Source organism: Bombyx mori, chromosome 1 (genome assembly GCF_030269925.1).
Source record: "Bombyx mori chromosome 1, ASM3026992v2".
NCBI lineage: Eukaryota > Metazoa > Arthropoda > Insecta > Lepidoptera > Bombycidae > Bombyx > Bombyx mori.
In genome coordinates, this window is record NC_085107.1 from 16,619,526 (window position 1) to 16,637,057 (window position 17,532).

Consider the following 17,532-nt stretch of genomic DNA (forward strand, 5'->3'; position numbering starts at 1 on the left):
AGTGATCGGACGATAACTGGAGGGATTTCTCCTATCCTTGCCGGGTTTGGGCAGGGCAATAACCTTGCCCAATTTCCAAGTTCCCGGGAAGTGTCCTGTGGACAGAATGGAATTGAACAGTCGTGTCGTGAATGACACCACCGTTTCGGGGAAGTGGAAAAATGCGAGGGAGGGAATACCGTCCTCGCCCGGCGCCTTGCGCCTCTTCATCCGCTTGATGGAGAGGCGCAATTCACTGGGAGTGATGAAATCACCATCTCCCAACGGTGGCACCGGGGAGGAGAGTAGGCTTGCTACGCTCTCTTCCACCGATTGGTGGAATGCGGCCTCTGAGGGTGCAGAGTTATTTGGAGCGAACTGCCGCTCCAGCATTACGGCCAGGACATCGGCGCGGGCCTGAGCCGAGAAGCATCGGTTGCCCCTCTCGTCCACGAGTGGACAAGTCGGGGCAGGCCGATTTGAGAGCTGGCGGCAAAGTCGGTGGAGGGACACGGACGAGGGGTCCTCACGGGCCTCCTCGATCCGTTCCTCCCACGCATAGCCCCGATAGGAGCTAATCTTCGCCGCCAACTCCGCTTCCAGCTCATTAAGCTCGCGCTTGATCCTGGGACAACGAGTTGTCGCCCAGAGCCTCCTCAGGCCCCTCTTCCGGCGAATAATCGCTTTCAGATGGGCCGGGAGTATACCTCTGGGCCCGCCGCTGGGCACAAGAGTCGTCGCCTGGTCGATCGCTCCCCTGATGGAGTCGACAAGGCGGACTGCCGCGTCGTCGACCCCCTCAGGGGTGTTGGGGTCCTGAATTACGGGAAGGTCGACTAGGAGTCTCTTAAAGAGCTCCCAGTCGACCTTCGGTCGTAGGGGCGAGGTCGCAACCCGGGTAAGCCCCATTCCCAGTGTGACCAGGATAGGGAGATGGGGGGTACCCAGGTCGTACAGTGCCTCAATAGTTAAGGGGCACCGTAGCCCTTTATGAACGCACACATCCAACACGTCGGGCTGGAGTTGCGCGGCGGTCGGAATGTGCGTGGGTTCGTCGGGGCCGACCACAGAGTAGTCGCCCCTATCGGCATCTTCTAACAGCCGCCTGCCCACTGCTGAGTTCAGTCGGGAGCCCCACGCGACGTGCTTCGCGTTGAGGTCCCCGACCAGCAGAGCTGGGCGGCTGTCGCAATTCAGGACCCGTCTTATGTCCCCGGGGTGGAAATCAGGCCCCGGGGGTCTATACGCGGCATAAACCCGCATATCTCCCCCCGAGGTGTGGATCCTCACACCGATCGACCTTGTCGATGTGAAGGCCAGCAAATCCAACTGATCATGCACCACGTCTCGCCTGACGAGCGCCGCAGTGCCCCTGAACGGCGTCCCGGCAGGACTCACCTCGTCACGTCGGTACATGAAGTAGTTTGGAATCCTGAACACATCCCGAGGACGTAGCTTGGTCTCGCCCAGGAGCACAACCTCAGGGTTGTACTCCCGGGCGAGAACCAAGAGCTCGTTCTTGCGGGGTTTTACCCCGCCGGGGTTCCAATAAATGATGCGCAGTTCCTGGCTAGCCATTGAACTGCGCAATCATTCGGTAGAACCCCGACAGGAGAGCCCCGAAAGGGCTAGCTCCTGAGGCGATCTCGCGGATAATTCCGGAGATCACCTCAGATAATTTCTCTCAGAGCGCGAGGAGCCATGCAGCAAAGCCGGCAGGTTGTGAGGCCTGCCGACCGCTGCGCTGCTCGCGCTGAGGGCGGGGAGGAAGAGGGGGCAGAGTATTGCCCAACGTCTCGGGTTGGGCTTGAGGCATGGTTTGACCCTCCAATTGTGGAGGGATGGTGTCTTCGGTTACGTTGGCCTCTATGGCCTCCTGAGGTTGTTGGTCGACTTCCATATTGGCGACACTGAGCTCTCTCGCCAATTTCTTTTTGAGCTTTTTCTTCTCTTTCTTTTTTTTATTTTTGTTTTTATTTTTTGACGTCTTAACCGTTTAACTAACCCTTACGCATGTGTCAACCCGCTGAGTTTCTCGCTGGATCTTCGCAGCAGGTGGCGATTCCGATCCGGTAGTAGATTTATTCGCGAAACAGTTACTCTTGAATTGTTAGGTCTCCTTTGGAGGCGCTCGGGCAGCTGTTAGTAAATCCCACTCCTCTTGGCTGAGCCTTTGCTCGCCCACCTGTCCTGGTGAAACTGGAAAGGCCTTTGGTCCACCAGTAATCCCTCATTCATAAAAAAAGAACAACCGACTCTATTCTACTGAATAGAGTAAGGCGGTGTTATTTAGCCAGTTCGAGCTGTCAATATGCCCGACCACCAGTAAATTTGCATATTTTTAATTTCCGAACTGTTTATCCTTTAGGACACGACGACTCTAAGAATAGTACCGGCATATTTAACTTTTGCATTGACAGTGAGCTTCGAATGCGAAAGAAAGAGACAAAACACGGTATTGGCTTGGATTGATTACAATCGATACGTTTCTGAAGAGATTTAATATTTATGTGGAATGATAATAAAAAAATGTACTTTTGTTTTAATATTTTGATGTTTGAATAGATTTGTAAGTTTTTTTTAACAGCGGCAACATTTTGCCTGTCACTTCTTGTCGATCATTAGAGCTGTCAACGCGATGAAAAAGTGGAGGTAGTCAAGAATAAAGATTGGCTATGGTGTCATGTGGGTCCAGGCGGATGGCCGAACCTTCGGTTGGTCGCAGGACCCTCGAGGCGATGCACCCGGTCCTTTTGGATAGAGTGAATTATGGATGGGGCCAGGGAGGTGGATCTCGCATAAGACCTGGCCCTCTAGGCGTTTCGAGTCCGACCGGCGAGGGGGCCCTTAGAAGACGACGTGCAAGCTGCTCTGCTTGCGTTCTACGCAAGAGCATCTGGGTGATGGAAGGCTGGCTATCGTCGACCCACGCTGATTGTGAGTGACCCAGCGGGGTATTCCGTGTTATAATCAATTCAAACCGGCGCTATCTAGGCGCGCTTTGGATAGCCTGCCAACCGAGAAGGCTGGTGGTCGCGGCGCAGACGACCACCGTTCTGGCGTTCCGAGAGTGGGGATGATGGGATGATGGATGGGGATAGAGGGCGGAAGTCCGGCGATTCCGTGAGACCAAAAAATAATAATAATCTAGTGTACGATTAAATATATGAATTGGAACAAAACCGATTGAAGCATCTAAAAACGTCATGAACTTCATGGTTGTTATTGTGCAAACATAACAGTAAAATTATCACGAGTGACGTTTTAGTTTTATTTAACAGGCGATAAATTAAGAAAAGTAATCTGTAAAGTGTAAAATTTCAGAATATTTTTTTTTAATGAAAGTCAACATAATTTTTTGTTTTCTATATATACCTCATTTGGCCAGATCGGTTCAGTCTTTCAAATGACGGGATTGCCAACGAACAGTTTTTCTGCTTTATAGACTAGATTTTATAAATGTATACGCTCACGTTAGTGTAGGAAAATATAGTTCTCTTGGGAAAAGTACTTTTGTTATGGATGAAAAGTGCTGTGCCTTTTCTATACTCCTGAGAATGTGTGTGCAAAATTTTATGATATTCAGTTAACAAACAAAGTAACTTAGTAACTAACTTCCACATTCACATTATTTCAAATGATAATATAAAGGAAACAAAATCATTGTTTTCCATAATTTGAAGTCGTTTGAAGTCGTCGTGGCCTAAAGGATAAGACGTCCGATGCATTCGTATGTAGTGATGCACCGGCGTTCGATTCCTGCAGGCCGGCACCAATTTTTCTAATGAAATACGTACTTAACAAGTGTTCACGATTGACTTCCACGGTGAAGGAATAACATCGTGTAATAAAAATGAAACCCGCAAAATTATAATTTGCGTAATTACTGGTGGTAGCACCTCTTGTGAGTCCGCTTAGGTAGGTACCACTACTCTGCCTAATATATTTTTGCCGTGAAGCAGTAATGTGTTTCGGTTTGAAGTGTGGGGCAGCCGTTGTAACTATAATACATACATTAGAACTCATATCTCAAGGTGGGTGGCGGCATTTACGTCGTACACGTGTGTGGACTGTGAACTCGTCCACCTATCTAAGCAAAAAAAACCCGACCCACTGAGAAGGTCCGGCGAGAAACTCACTGCTTTGTGTCTGTGGGTTAATTTACTCGTAGAGCCCTTCGTCGTAAGCGACGGTTTCGACGAAAACGATGACCGATGCTTGAGGTACCTAAAAGCATTATTAGTGGATCGGGAGGATCCAAAATGACGTGCTTAGAACAATTGCTTGGGAATTTTAGAGCTTAAATGAAACTATTCGAAGTCTTCGGGTATCACATGAAGTCGCTACAAAAACGTTTTCCGAAACAAAAAACAATAATAATATAATAAGCTCGTTAGTATCTCTAAAATAAAGGTATTGATCAAAGTCCAGCGTTGATGAGTTATTAATGTAAGTCTCTCAACGCTATCACATTTTATAATTAATGAAATAATCCGGATGGCTTAAATCACGTTGCTGGTATCTGAGCGAAGCTTTCAACAATGCAAATTGCCAACTATCTATGCAAGTTATTCAATAACGGTATTGTTCCAAGATTATTTCATGAAGTATTTAACCACTAATCACCTGTAGAGGATTAGCGTCTGTGAGCGTTATTCAATCATAAGCTTTATGTACATCAATAATTATTGATGATTATGTTGATTATATTACATTATATTATATGGTGTGGTGTCGTGGGACACCGGGTAGGAACGAAGTTCCTTATTATAAAAATATTAATTTTAAGTTTAATTCGAGGTATAAAGAAAATAATTATTCGGGTATACATTTTTTATTATGATTTTTTTATTAATAAAAAAAAAAATACTTTTCAAAGTTATCAACTTTATTTTATTCATAATGATTTAAAAATATAATATAAAAAAAAATACAATAATAATAATATACAAAGAAACATATTTATATGAATAATAATAATAATAACCGTCATCACGTAGACTATAAATTAGACACTGTATAATCATACTAAGAATATACATAAATAATAAAAATCTTACGTTACGGACGTTTTTTCCCGGTTAGGGTACCCCTCCGCATCGTCCCATAAGGAACTTCGTTCCAAAAAAAAAGCAAGTTTTCCATTACAAAAAATATCATGGTCGAACAGTAATATATCAATGTTGAATACAAAACATAGATACAAAATAAAGTAACTCCTTAATTTCAATTCTAATCCTTTGCAGTTTTTGTAAGGTCGTATCTTGTGGGCCCGCAATAGTAAGCGAATGTAGCCGGTAGCTGCCTCTCATGTTCTCTCGACACTGTTTTCTCCGGGTGTTATTTGTTTTTAAAACGCGCAATTCGGTAAATGTTTTCAATGTGATTTTTAAATGTTTTCATGTCTCGAATTGCCATAACTTCCGTTTGACTTCGCTTACGGGACCGGTTTTGCCTCACCCTGTATATTGTTAAAGCATATCATGCGGAAAACGGACGCGAGACAGTTAATATGTTTCTGATGCGCTAACGTATCTATATGCAGGATGCGTCTGTAGACAGCCGAGAACGGTTTCAATTTACAATATATACGATAATTTGAGCACCGTGTCCGCTTCAAATCACAAATCGGATTAGTGCACGTATCGGCATTTATTTCTATAGTATTTTCTTAGTCTTTTTCAAATCGGAAACATAATTTATCTGTGATCTTTGTGGATTCATAGTTAGTGTAAACAAAAAAAAAATTAAACGAATACAAAAACCTTGGAAATTTGCAATAATGAATAATTTATACGAGATTAAACCGTAAAAGTCGTTTAATCATGAACTATATAGATATGCTGTTTTACCGTATTCAAAATAGTATATTATTGTAATAAATCTTCGTTAAAGTAAAGTAGGTGGAACGATAAGTTTTATTAACATTTTCGCGGACAATAGGTGCGTAACAATAAATATGGACGAGCTCACAGCCCATCTGGTGATAAATGGTTACTGGAGCTCTTAGACATCTACGACGTAAATGTGCCACCCGCCTTGAGACAAGAATTGTAAGGTCTAGTATAGTTACAACGGCTGCCCCACCCTTCAAACCGAAACGCGTTACTGCTTCTCGGCAGGTCCTACCATCAGTAATTACGCGAATTGTAATTTACCGGGTTTTATTTTTATTACACGATGTTATTCCTTCAGCGTGGAAGTCAATCGTGAATATTTGTTAAGTACGTATTTCATTAGAAAAATTGGTACCCGCCTGCGGGATTGGAACACCGGTGCATCGCTAGATACGAATGCACCGGACGTCTTATCCTTTAGACCACGACGAGTTTAAAAAAACGAAGGTTAATTAAATGGAAAGTAATATGTTTTTCTAAATAATATTTGCTTCATTAATATGCAAATAATAGAATGTGAGGATCAATAATTAGGTAAATTATTTTTTTGGAATAATCGATCCGGAAATTAAACCTAGTAAAATTCACCGATTTGAAATGGCAGAAAAATTAAGGTCGTTGTAAAAAAAAAATTATAATCGGTAGGTAATAAATTTGTAGTCACAACAAATTCTTATTCGATCGGGGAGGTAACGATATCAGAAGGCAAAGAGGCGTTGCGAAGCTCATGATCGCGGAAGCCGCTTTGATTACAAAAAACCGCCAACGACATAATGATATCGTAGCCGCCCCGCCGATAAACCGACTTAAGGAATTCGGATGTATTCCCGAACCGTTTCGGTAACAGAGCCGGTATTCAGAACTGTGTTCGCTGATCGATTTGGAAATTTCGAACATTCGTGTTATTACATGTTTTCGCAAGCGTCTGACAGTGTGCGGCGTTTGTCTCGCCATACGAAATACGTCTATTGAATTCGAATTGATACCCGGGTAATACGAACATTTTACGCGTCGCATAACTTTTCAGATATTTTATTAGGGGTACGACGCTTTAATACGCATCTCTGGATACGACCGCTTCGCATTCTTCGGCCGCGAAGCAATATTGTTTTCAGACTTGTAAGAACAACCTTAATTCAATTACTAGTGTTGGCGGTCTAGTTGTGGTAACAATAAGCTTAAGCAATAAGTATCTATTCATGCTTTCAAACTCAAAGGAAGATCCTTAGTCCACAGGAACAGCAAGAGGGTAGTGTTACCTAATAAGGCCAGAACAGTGGCTCGACATGCCGTTAAATTACAAGAGGCATATATTGTGTACTATGTCTTAATGAAAAAATCCATTGTTTTGGTTTCCACATCTTATTTATGCATTGGTATCCAGATTTAACTGGTTTCTAGTAAGTGGTGATTTTTGCTCATAGAAGTCGCCAATGTCAAGGGCAAAGCCGAATCGCTTGGAACTCGTTTTAAGGTGGTTTCAAAAACAGGCATATTATGTTATAGCGCGCCGGTAACAAACGAACCGTTCCAGATAGTGTTTGATTTTTTTTTCCTATCTAAGCTTGAGAGTCTACATCAGCGTCGCATTAACTAGTAGGTGAGCTCACGGGGCTCAACCTGATGACTAACTATGGCTATGGCTAACATGAACCCTAGCCAGAGCCCTGCTTTGCAGAATCTACCACCGGATCGGAAACTGAGAAGATCCGGCGAGAAACTCAGTGGGCTGTGTCTGAGGCTTAATTTACTCGTCGAGCCCTTCGTCGCAAGCGACGGGTTCGACGTGAACGATAACCGGTGCTTGAGGTACCTAAAAGCACCAGTGTTTGAAATATTTCATAATATTATAAAAATATGTTCAGCTTAGAAAACGTGAACTAAATTCACTATTTAGTTAAGAAAATAGCAAAATCTCAGCTCGTTTTCTTTCGTCGAATAGAATTATACTAATAAAACCTTGAAAGAGATTAGTAGCTTTGAAATGTTCTCACATTTAAATTCTGTGAAATTAATATAAACATTGCAGTTACTTGCGCTGAGTCGTGAAAATTGAGTTGAGCGTTTTTCTTATTTTGCACTTAACGTCTCGGTTAACATTTATTTGCTAGTTTTTATAGAGCTTATTTTTTGTAGCTAGAAAATACTTTGAGAAATGAAAATAGCTTTATAAAGACCCGATTTTCCATACTATCTACTGTGAATGAAGAGGTTTAAACTTTTAACACGATTCGCTCATAAAATGCTTTGAAACGATTTGATTTTGGTTTTAGATAACTAATTTTGAGGATTACTTAGCGATGCAACGAATACTATTTTAAAGGTAATAAAACTCCATAATGTCGGTAGGACGTCTCTAGAGCCCGACGGACACGAGTATCTTGTTCTATATCCGATTTCTGACAGCTTATCTGTATATCAAAAGCAAAAGAAAAAAGTCGCTAATATGAAAAACATTAAACACGTCCGTGGTATTACTGTGATCTCTTTGATGAAAACAGATTTATTAATTTCTTATTCCGATTTAATGCGACGGAGGATTTTATACGATTTATCACTGGTTTTTACACTGGTGGTAGGACCTCTTGGGAGTACGCACGGGTAGGTACCACCGCCCTGCCTATTTCTGCCGTGAAGCAGTAATGCGTTTCGGTCTGAAGGGTAGGGCAGCCGTTGTAACTATACTGAGATCTTAGAACTTATATCTCCAGGTGGGTGGCGCATTTACGTTGTAGATGTCTATGGGCTCCAGTAACCACTTAACACCAGGTGGGCTGTGAGCTTGTCCATTCATCTAAGCAATAAAAAAAAAACTTTTTTTTTTTTTGATATTTTTCATTTATTCATTAATAGTACTTAATTGTAAAATTTGATTATTAATGTTAGCTTTATAAGTACATATTTGTGGATTATAATAATATAATAATAATAATAATAATAAGCCTTTATTGCTGTTTTACTAGCTTAATACATTACTTAATAATAAATTAAATTTAAGTGCAACTTATAATCAATATCAATTATTCCGTTCGGCGTTCGGTGTGGTTTTAAAAAACAGCTTGTCTCTCGACAATATGCTCGTGCATTTTTTGTTTTAAAGTGGAAGCATGGATATGTCGTAACTTGGTAAATGAAGATAAAACAAAGCGCTTGTAATATATTGGACGGTAGTTTCACGAAAAGCTGATCTCAAAGCTATTCGGGACCATCTGTTTACCACCAACACTCTGCATTAGCATTTGCTTTGCGCTCCTTGACTTCAGTACCACGTAACGAATGGGACAATATGCATACGAAAAACCCTGTATAGGTCAGCTTCGTAATTAAACTTAAAGCTTACAGTATGAGAATAGCACCGAATAAAGCCTGAATTTCAAACTGCGCCTCGTGTTTAACGTCTCTTGGATTAGTTTAATTTTTGTATCCGTGTGAATCTATAGTTCAAGATGATGGGTAATGATCCGGATAATTTTTAATGCGAAATTCTTTTAGATTATTTGTAATACTTTAAGCCTTTAATATTCTCGATAAAGCCCCGTCAGTTTAGAATTTCGCACGAACAAGGTCTTGCAAATTGCTTACATTTTTCGTCAATGACTTTGTCAGGGACTATTAATTTCACTTAATATGCGTATCATAAAAAAGATTAAGATTTTTTTATTGGATTGCATCTTCGCTCATTATACAGTGTGATTCCTTATAATGTGCACATATCGAAATGAGAGAATCTATGCTTCATTTTATCGAGGGAAAAATATTTAAAAAACACAAAAAAAAATTTTTATCTTTTTTATGGAATTTTTAATTTTTAATAATAAACATATTTAAAAAAGTCCAGCGATTTAAATTTTATGCTTAGCATTAAATTACCAAGAAAAGAATTTTCATGATATTTAAGTACTTCGAATTAATCAAGAGTAGTACTTCAGATCGATTTTATAGCAGGTGCTTTAGGTACCTACAGATCACGTTTCAACCTTCTCGAGGATCTTCGCTACAGAAAGAGGATCTCATCAGAACTTTCGAGTGTACTTAGTTACATCCAACGGGCAATATTTTGAATAATTTTGTACCCGTTTTGTAATCCGACAGTTTCGTTTCATTGCTATTTAATTATCCAGAAACGTTCTTCAGAACCAATAACTGAAACCAGGTGTTATTTAACGCTTTTGGTTATTCATTCATAGCATACTTATGACGTCACTCGTAAGCACGGAAATAAGTTAAGAACGTTTAATTGAACACATATATCATATTATTATTTGGTAGTATACTAATTCTATTAAGAAAATAAACGCATTTGAAATGTGGTGCTGGAGACGAATGCTCCGAATTCCGTGGACGACCAAGAGGACAAATAAATCTATCCTGGATCAGCTTCGCATCCGAGTCAGGCTCTCAACAATCTGTTACCAGAGGATCCTCAGCTACTTCGGTCATATTGCCCGCCGACAGTCAGATAACTTGGACAAAGTGATTGTGAAGGGCAAAGTAGAAGGAAAGAGACCCCGCGGCCGATTACCTAGCCGTTGGTGTGATCAAGTAACCTCTTTAACTGGGTTGCCAGTCGCAACCGCCATTCGAGCAGCTGAGGACCGGACGAGATGGAAACAGCTCACGAGACAGGCAACGGTCAAGTTTCAGGGACACGACCTTCAGCAATGAAGAAAGCGACGAAGAAGAAGAAGAATCTCTATCAAATATAAACACAGACGCCACGATTTAATGTTAGAATAAATTTATCTGTGAATTTAACTCAATCTGCATTTGCTTAAGCAGCGTTGTAACGTTTATGATTAAATTATAAATTAATAGACTTGTTCAAGATAGATATAGGGATTGCTGAAACCTTAGAATTTCGCTTTTAGACACATCGCATCTAACCGTATCTCGGCGCCGTCCTTTTAATTAGTTTCATCACACAATTAACAAATAAAGTAACTATATAAACTACATAAATTGAAACATTTTTCTTTCATTCATTAAATTAATTAGTTTCTAACGATCTTATTTCAGATTTATTTTCAACGTGTTCAATTAATTAGTATTTAATTTTATGAAATAAAGATTTGTCTTAACTAAAATATAACAAGATTATAATCGTCTTATGTATTATTATTTCGTTGATTTGTGACGCTCAGTGTTCTAAACTAATGTTCAGAATTATGGTTAAAAAAAATAAAAAGTATACATACAAATGAAACAATGTTGTCGTCATAAACACAGTTTTAAACTTTATATATAATATTGATTAAGTAAGAAAAGTTAAAAAAAATTTAGACACAAAATCCCTTTAGTACTATTGGGTGGATAAATCTGAAGGCATCATTAAAAAATACAAAATTTACTACTCATTTGTGTTAAGTTACTGATAGCAGGACCTCTTGTAAGGCCGGACGGGTAGATACCACCACCCCGCTTATTTCTGCCGTGAAGCAGTAATGCGTTTCGGTTTGAAGGATGGCGCAGCCGTTGTAACTATACTGGAGACTTTAGAACTTATATTTCAAGGTGGGTGGAGCATTTACGCCGTAGATGTCTATAGGCTCCAGTAACCACTTAACACCAGGTGGGCTGTGATCTCATCCACCCATCTAAGCAACAAACAAAAAAACTAAGTAACGATGGAACACCATTTATTAATTTGCAATAATGGATTTTATTTTCAGTTTACGCTAAAGTTGTCTATTGCTGTTTCATTCCCGGGAAATACCTCTTTATACATGTGTCTTTTATATTGCCTTTGCAATAAAACCGTTGCAAAATACAACAGAGTCGAGTAAAATCTGAAGAAGTAGACCACAATATCCAATGCATGAATCGTTTAACTTAGACCAAACTAACTGACAATGAAAGCGATGAGGATTTTCCTCTTTGGCTTTCAAAAATGGAAAATTCAAAAAAAAAAAATTGTATTGTAAGTAATATAAACCGATAAAAATATTTCGATTTTATGTTCGTTCGAACAAAACCTAATGAAACGTTTTCATTGAAAATGATTTGTATTATTGCAAAAGCAATGAATGAATTTCTATAATGTGACGGGAGCATGAGAGTTGAAAATAAATACAAGCAAATCGGTCATATTAAACATATAGATCATTTATTTATATTATTAATAATAATAATAATAACAGACGTGTCAAAAATTGCAAAATTCAAATTTATTTAATTTTATCTAAATTTTTACAAATATTTATAGAAAAAATACAAATAATTAAATTTTAAAAATGATAAAAACAAAAAGAGAAAGTGTAAAGTTGGATGCAAAAACGAAAATAAAGAATTTAAAGAAAACTGCAATGTGACACGTCCATGTCGACGACAACTGCATTAAGGAAAAATCCAAGTCGACACTGTAGACAGGTGACCTGTGGCGCACGAAGAACATCACCATGTATTCCGTCGTGTTCGTCGGATGGCTCTCCAAGTCCGACGAGAATTGAAAATTTATCCAGCGACGAAACACAGCCGTCCCCTGCGCCGCCAAGACCTGTGCGCCGGGGCCGCCCACCATTGGCACGCTTGGGATCAACGAGGCGAAATGCCCCGTCTACGGTCCCCGCTACCAGTGGTGTAGTGCGCTCTCGCATGCGTTGGAACGAAAATATAAATATGAATGTCATGCGAGCGTACTATGAGGCTACGGAGGGAGAAACCAACCTTTCTGCGTATCGCTCAAAAATGTTTTCTGTGTTTCAGACATTGTGCCCGACCGTGAATGTTTCGACACAACGACTGTCAGATCAGGTGAGGGCTATCCAGCGGCTTAGGCTGTTGGACCAGTCTCTTCTTGATCGACTACGCTACGAAGCGTTACCTGTTCCCATCGAACCACAAGAAAACCAAGTGGTAACTGACACCGTCGCCCCAATAATACAACACGATGAGGAAATTCAAGAACAGGTTTGTGCAAGTAACCAGGACTATGAGCGTTTGAGTAGTGCTTTGGAGGATTCTATTCAAGAATATAGGTTAGTTTCCTCCTGCTCTAGACCACGATTACCACGTTTGCCTATGCATAGACGTAATGTTTCGCTTGTAGGGGCCCTGGACTCTATTCTAAAACCCTATTTAGAATCAAGTACGGATCTAATTGATACGCACTCACTTCTGTACTGCGGTGCGGTAGCGGTTTGTCGTGTAGCTGAGGTTAAGTCTCCAAATTTAACCCAGACAGCCTATCGACCCCCTACTAAACCACAATGGCAGTGCAGAATTGAGAAGCGAATTGATAGGGCCAGGATTCTTATAGCAAAGCTTATGTGCTTCCAGAAAGGAAATACTCGTCCACGGGTTATGTGTTTCGTCGATCAGGCTTTTGCCGGAACTGGAATAAGCTCAAACGAATACATGACCTGTATTATTGAGCGCATAGACTTCTGGAAGCAAAAAGTTTATGCTTGGGCAAGCCGTATTCGTCGGTATCGTCTAAGATCTGAGCGATACCATTTGAATAGAGTTTTCCAAAGAGATCAAAGAAGTGTATACAGAAACTGGGAGTTGTCTCAATCCCAAGTGACCAATGACCCATACAATGTCAATGAAGAGGACATGTCAACATTTTGGAAAAATATTTGGTCGATACCCATTGGTCACTCTGAAGGGGAATGGATACAAACTGTCAGGCGGGAATGTGAATCGTATAAAGAGATGGATCCAATAACAATATCCGCCATTGATGTTTCTCGTGCAGTACGTTCGATGCCAAATTGGAAAAGTCCGGGACCGGACGGACTACACAGTTACTGGATCAAGTGGATCCGAAGTTCACATGAACGCCTGGCAGCTCAATTCCAACAGGCCCTTGAGATGGGATCACTCCCAGATTTCATGACATCTGGTATCACTTATTTGATTTATAAATCTGGCAATACCTCGGATCCCAAGAATTACAGACCAATTACATGCTTACCTACCATCTATAAGCTACTTACATCCATTTTGAGAATCAAAATTCAAAACCACATTTTTAATAATAACATTTTATCACCTAATCAGAATGGATGTAAGGCTGGGTCTCGAGGTACAAAAGATTTGCTACTCATTGACATGACCATTACTCAACAAGTTCGGCGGGGTAAGAGGAACGTTCATATGGCTTGGATTGATTATAAGAAAGCGTATGACTCTGTGCCTCATACATGGCTAATGAGAGTTTTAGAGCTATATAAAATAAATCCCATACTATGCTCCTTTCTTAGCTCATGCATGGGTCAATGGTCTACGTTTCTTAGTCAACCAGGTCAGATGACTTCTTCTGCTGCCCCGAATTTAATAAGGATTAAGCGGGGTATCTTTCAGGGCGACAGTCTGAGTCCTTTGTGGTTTTGTTTGGCGCTTAATCCTTTAAGTACATTACTTAAAGATTCAACGCTAGGCTACCGACTTCGCAGAGGAGCTGAGGCTATATCACATCTCTTGTTCATGGATGATCTCAAATTATTTGCTTCCAAAAAACCAGACTTAATGAGTTTACTAAAAATAACCGACAGTTTTAGTAAAGCCATTGGGATGGAATTTGGTGTTGATAAATGTGCGTTCATAGATGTACAGAGAGGTAAAGTTGTAAGCTCAGATTGCTTACTACTTAACCATAGTGTGGTCCTCAAGTCTCTTTGTGAATCGGAAACTTACAAGTACCTTGGTATGTTTGAAGTGCTGAATATTGTTGACGCAGATATGAAACAATCGTTTAGAGATCGGTTTTTTGGTCGTCTTATAAAGGTCTTAAAAAGCCATTTATCAGGCGGAAACAAAATCCGAGCGTTTAATGGTTGGGTCATGCCTATGTTAACATATTCCTTTGGCATACTAAGGTGGACGCAATCAGAGCTGGACGTACTGGACAGAAAAGTCAGGCGATTGTTAACGGCATACAGAATGCATCATCCACGTTCGTCTGTAATGAGGTTGTATATTCCTCGGAAATGTGGGGGTCGTGGTATTTTGAATGCCAAGGATCTACATAACCGAGAGATATACAACCTTAGGGAATATTTCCTTAAGATGAACGTGAATATGTATCGGGATGTCGTTGCAGTCGATAAGGGGCTAACTCCGCTATCCTTAGCTAACGGGAATTGGAAGAGGCTGAAGGTAGAGGGTATTTCAGATCGCATAACCGTATGGAGGAGCAAGGAGTTACACGGTAGGTTCTACCGGGCTCTCACAGGGCCTGATGTAGACCAATTAGCTTCCGTGGCCTGGTTAAGATTCAGTAACCTCTTTGGGGAAACTGAAGGTTTTATCTTTGCAATTATGGACGAAGTTATCATGACGAACAACTACCGGAAATATATACTAAAGGATGGGACGGTCGACATTTGTCGGGCATGCCACCGTCCGGGAGAGTCTATTAGACATATTGTTTCTGGCTGTTCTCGGTTTGCTAACGGCGAGTACTTGCATAGACATAACCAAGTGGCTAGGATTATCCATCAACAACTTGCTCTGAAATATGGTTTTCTTGATTCTGCTGTACCTTATTACCAATACCAACCTCAACCAGTTCTTGATAATGGTCATGTTACGCTCTACTGGGACCGATCTATTATCACGGATAGGTATATTGTTGCCAATAAACCTGATATTGTGATAATAGATCGATCTGCGCGTCGAGCAGTGTTGGTTGATGTCACCATTCCTCATGACGAGAACCTCGTGAAGGCAGAAAAGGACAAATTAATAAAATATTTAGACCTGGCCCACGAGACTACCGCCATGTGGCATGTTGATTCAACCATCATTGTTCCAATAGTTGTATCGGTACACGGCTTGATAGCGAAAAGTTTCGATCAACATCTTAAGAAACTTTCGTTATCCAGCTGGGTTAAGGGCCTAATACAGAAAGCAGTTATCCTCGATACTGCACGCATTGTGAGGAGGTTTCTCACTCTGGAGTCCTAACCACTGGTGGCTTGTGTCGTAGACACCGCCATCAGCGGCAATCTATTTTTATATAGTGTTTTTTAAAAATTGTATTTTTAATATATTTTTTAAAAAATATTATGTAATTAATAAGATTTTAAATAAATATAAATAAATAATAATAAATATTTTACTAACAATCACACCACGTTAACTGGTCCCGTGATAAGTTCGTAAAGAACTTGTGTTACAGGTACCAGATAACGGAAATAAATGTAAGATTTTGATTATACACATACATATATTTAACATACGTCCATAACCCTGGAAAATACATTTATATTTATCATACAAATATCTTCCCTTGGCGGGATTCGAACCCGCGACCCCCTTGTGTAGTGACTATGTCACATACCACTACACCAGACGGCCGTTAAATTAAATTATTGATTTCAAATGTAAAGTAGATTGAATCGCCAACACTAAATGAATCAAATAAATAAAAAGAGTTTTACAATATAAGCAATGCTAAATAAATAAAACATTATGAAGATCGTAGGAAACAAGCTTCGTCAGAAATCGCCGGACATGTTTGCTGTAACAACTTTTACTGGCCTTCCCTTGTACGAGTAGATTAATACACTTGTTTTTTTAATGAATGGAAATCCGTAATGTAAGGAAACATACCTCTAATTTAGTAAAGACACAGGATGTATCTGTAGAAAGTATGATAAAATAATTTTACTCATCTCGATGCGTCAGTTCCAAAAGGAACCGGTGTGTACTTGTAATGCAATTTGGAACTAAAATAATAGTCTTAACACGTATTTTTATAAATGTTAAACTTTTTCTTCGTCAAATATGGAGCTCGTTTTTAATAAACATTAAATATAATAGTTGTTAATATTGTTGCCTTTTTACAAATATTGTTATTTGTGCAAATAACATTTACTGATGCTCAGATGACGTTGCTGAATACTAAGGAAATGAAAGTTGCATCTATATATTATATTATCATGGTAAAGCAAATTAGTTCAGGTCGTATTTTTTTGCTAAATTGGCAAGTAAGATCACGGCTTTCCAGCTCCCGAGTGGATGCTGTATCTCTTAGACATGACAACGTGAATTCTACAACTCATATTGAGACATGAAGCAAAAGTTTTAATTTTGTGTCATTTACTATGTATTATATACTTCGTAGTATGCGATCTTTGAGATCTATCCTCAGAACCGTTTAAATCGTTTAAAAGATAAAATTTAACAGTTTTTAAATTTTTATTGCCAGGATGGGTGGACGAGCTCACGACCCACCTGATGTTAAGTGGCTACCGAAGCCCATAGATATGTACAACGTAAATGCCACTATCCACCTTCAGATATGAGTTCTAAGATCTCAGTTGAAACAGTACAACGGTTGCCCCACCCTTAAAACCGAAACGCATGACTGCTTCACGGCTGTAATAGGCAGGGTGGTGATACCTACCCGTGCGGACTCACAAGAGTGTACAGTTTCATACTACGACTTTTGTACAATTAACGTTTTATTTTTTTTGCTACAGAAAATGCGAGTGTTCCTGCTGTTAGCTCTTTTCGGGGCCACTTTAGCGAGAGAAGATGACTGGCAGCCGATACTGCCGGAATCTTCTATCACCTACTCTTCATACAAATCAGCAGAACGTTCCTTGGACTCCAGGTAAACGATCGTATAAACAAAAAAGTCAATAAGTCAAATCAAAATACGAAAACTGTTCTTTGGTCAGAATAAAAAAAAAAAAAGGTATATTAA

At 40.1% G+C, this 17,532-nt stretch overlaps 2 protein-coding genes across 22 annotated transcripts in view; one reads left to right on the top strand and one right to left on the bottom strand.

Moving 5' to 3' along the window:
• LOC101744007 (coiled-coil domain-containing protein CG32809) overlaps positions 1 to 17,532 on the bottom strand; it is a 305,604-nt gene that overhangs the window by 63,427 nt on the left and 224,645 nt on the right. The window lies entirely within an intron of this gene.
• The window catches only part of LOC101736996 (uncharacterized), a 60,498-nt gene that overhangs the window by 19,804 nt on the left and 23,162 nt on the right, over positions 1 to 17,532 (top strand). For both annotated transcript variants that reach the window (XM_038010816.2, XM_004933116.4), the window contains one exon: positions 17,306 to 17,439. In XM_038010816.2, coding sequence (XP_037866744.1) covers positions 17,306 to 17,439 — 134 coding nt within the window. The remainder of the gene's footprint in view (positions 1 to 17,305; positions 17,440 to 17,532) is intronic.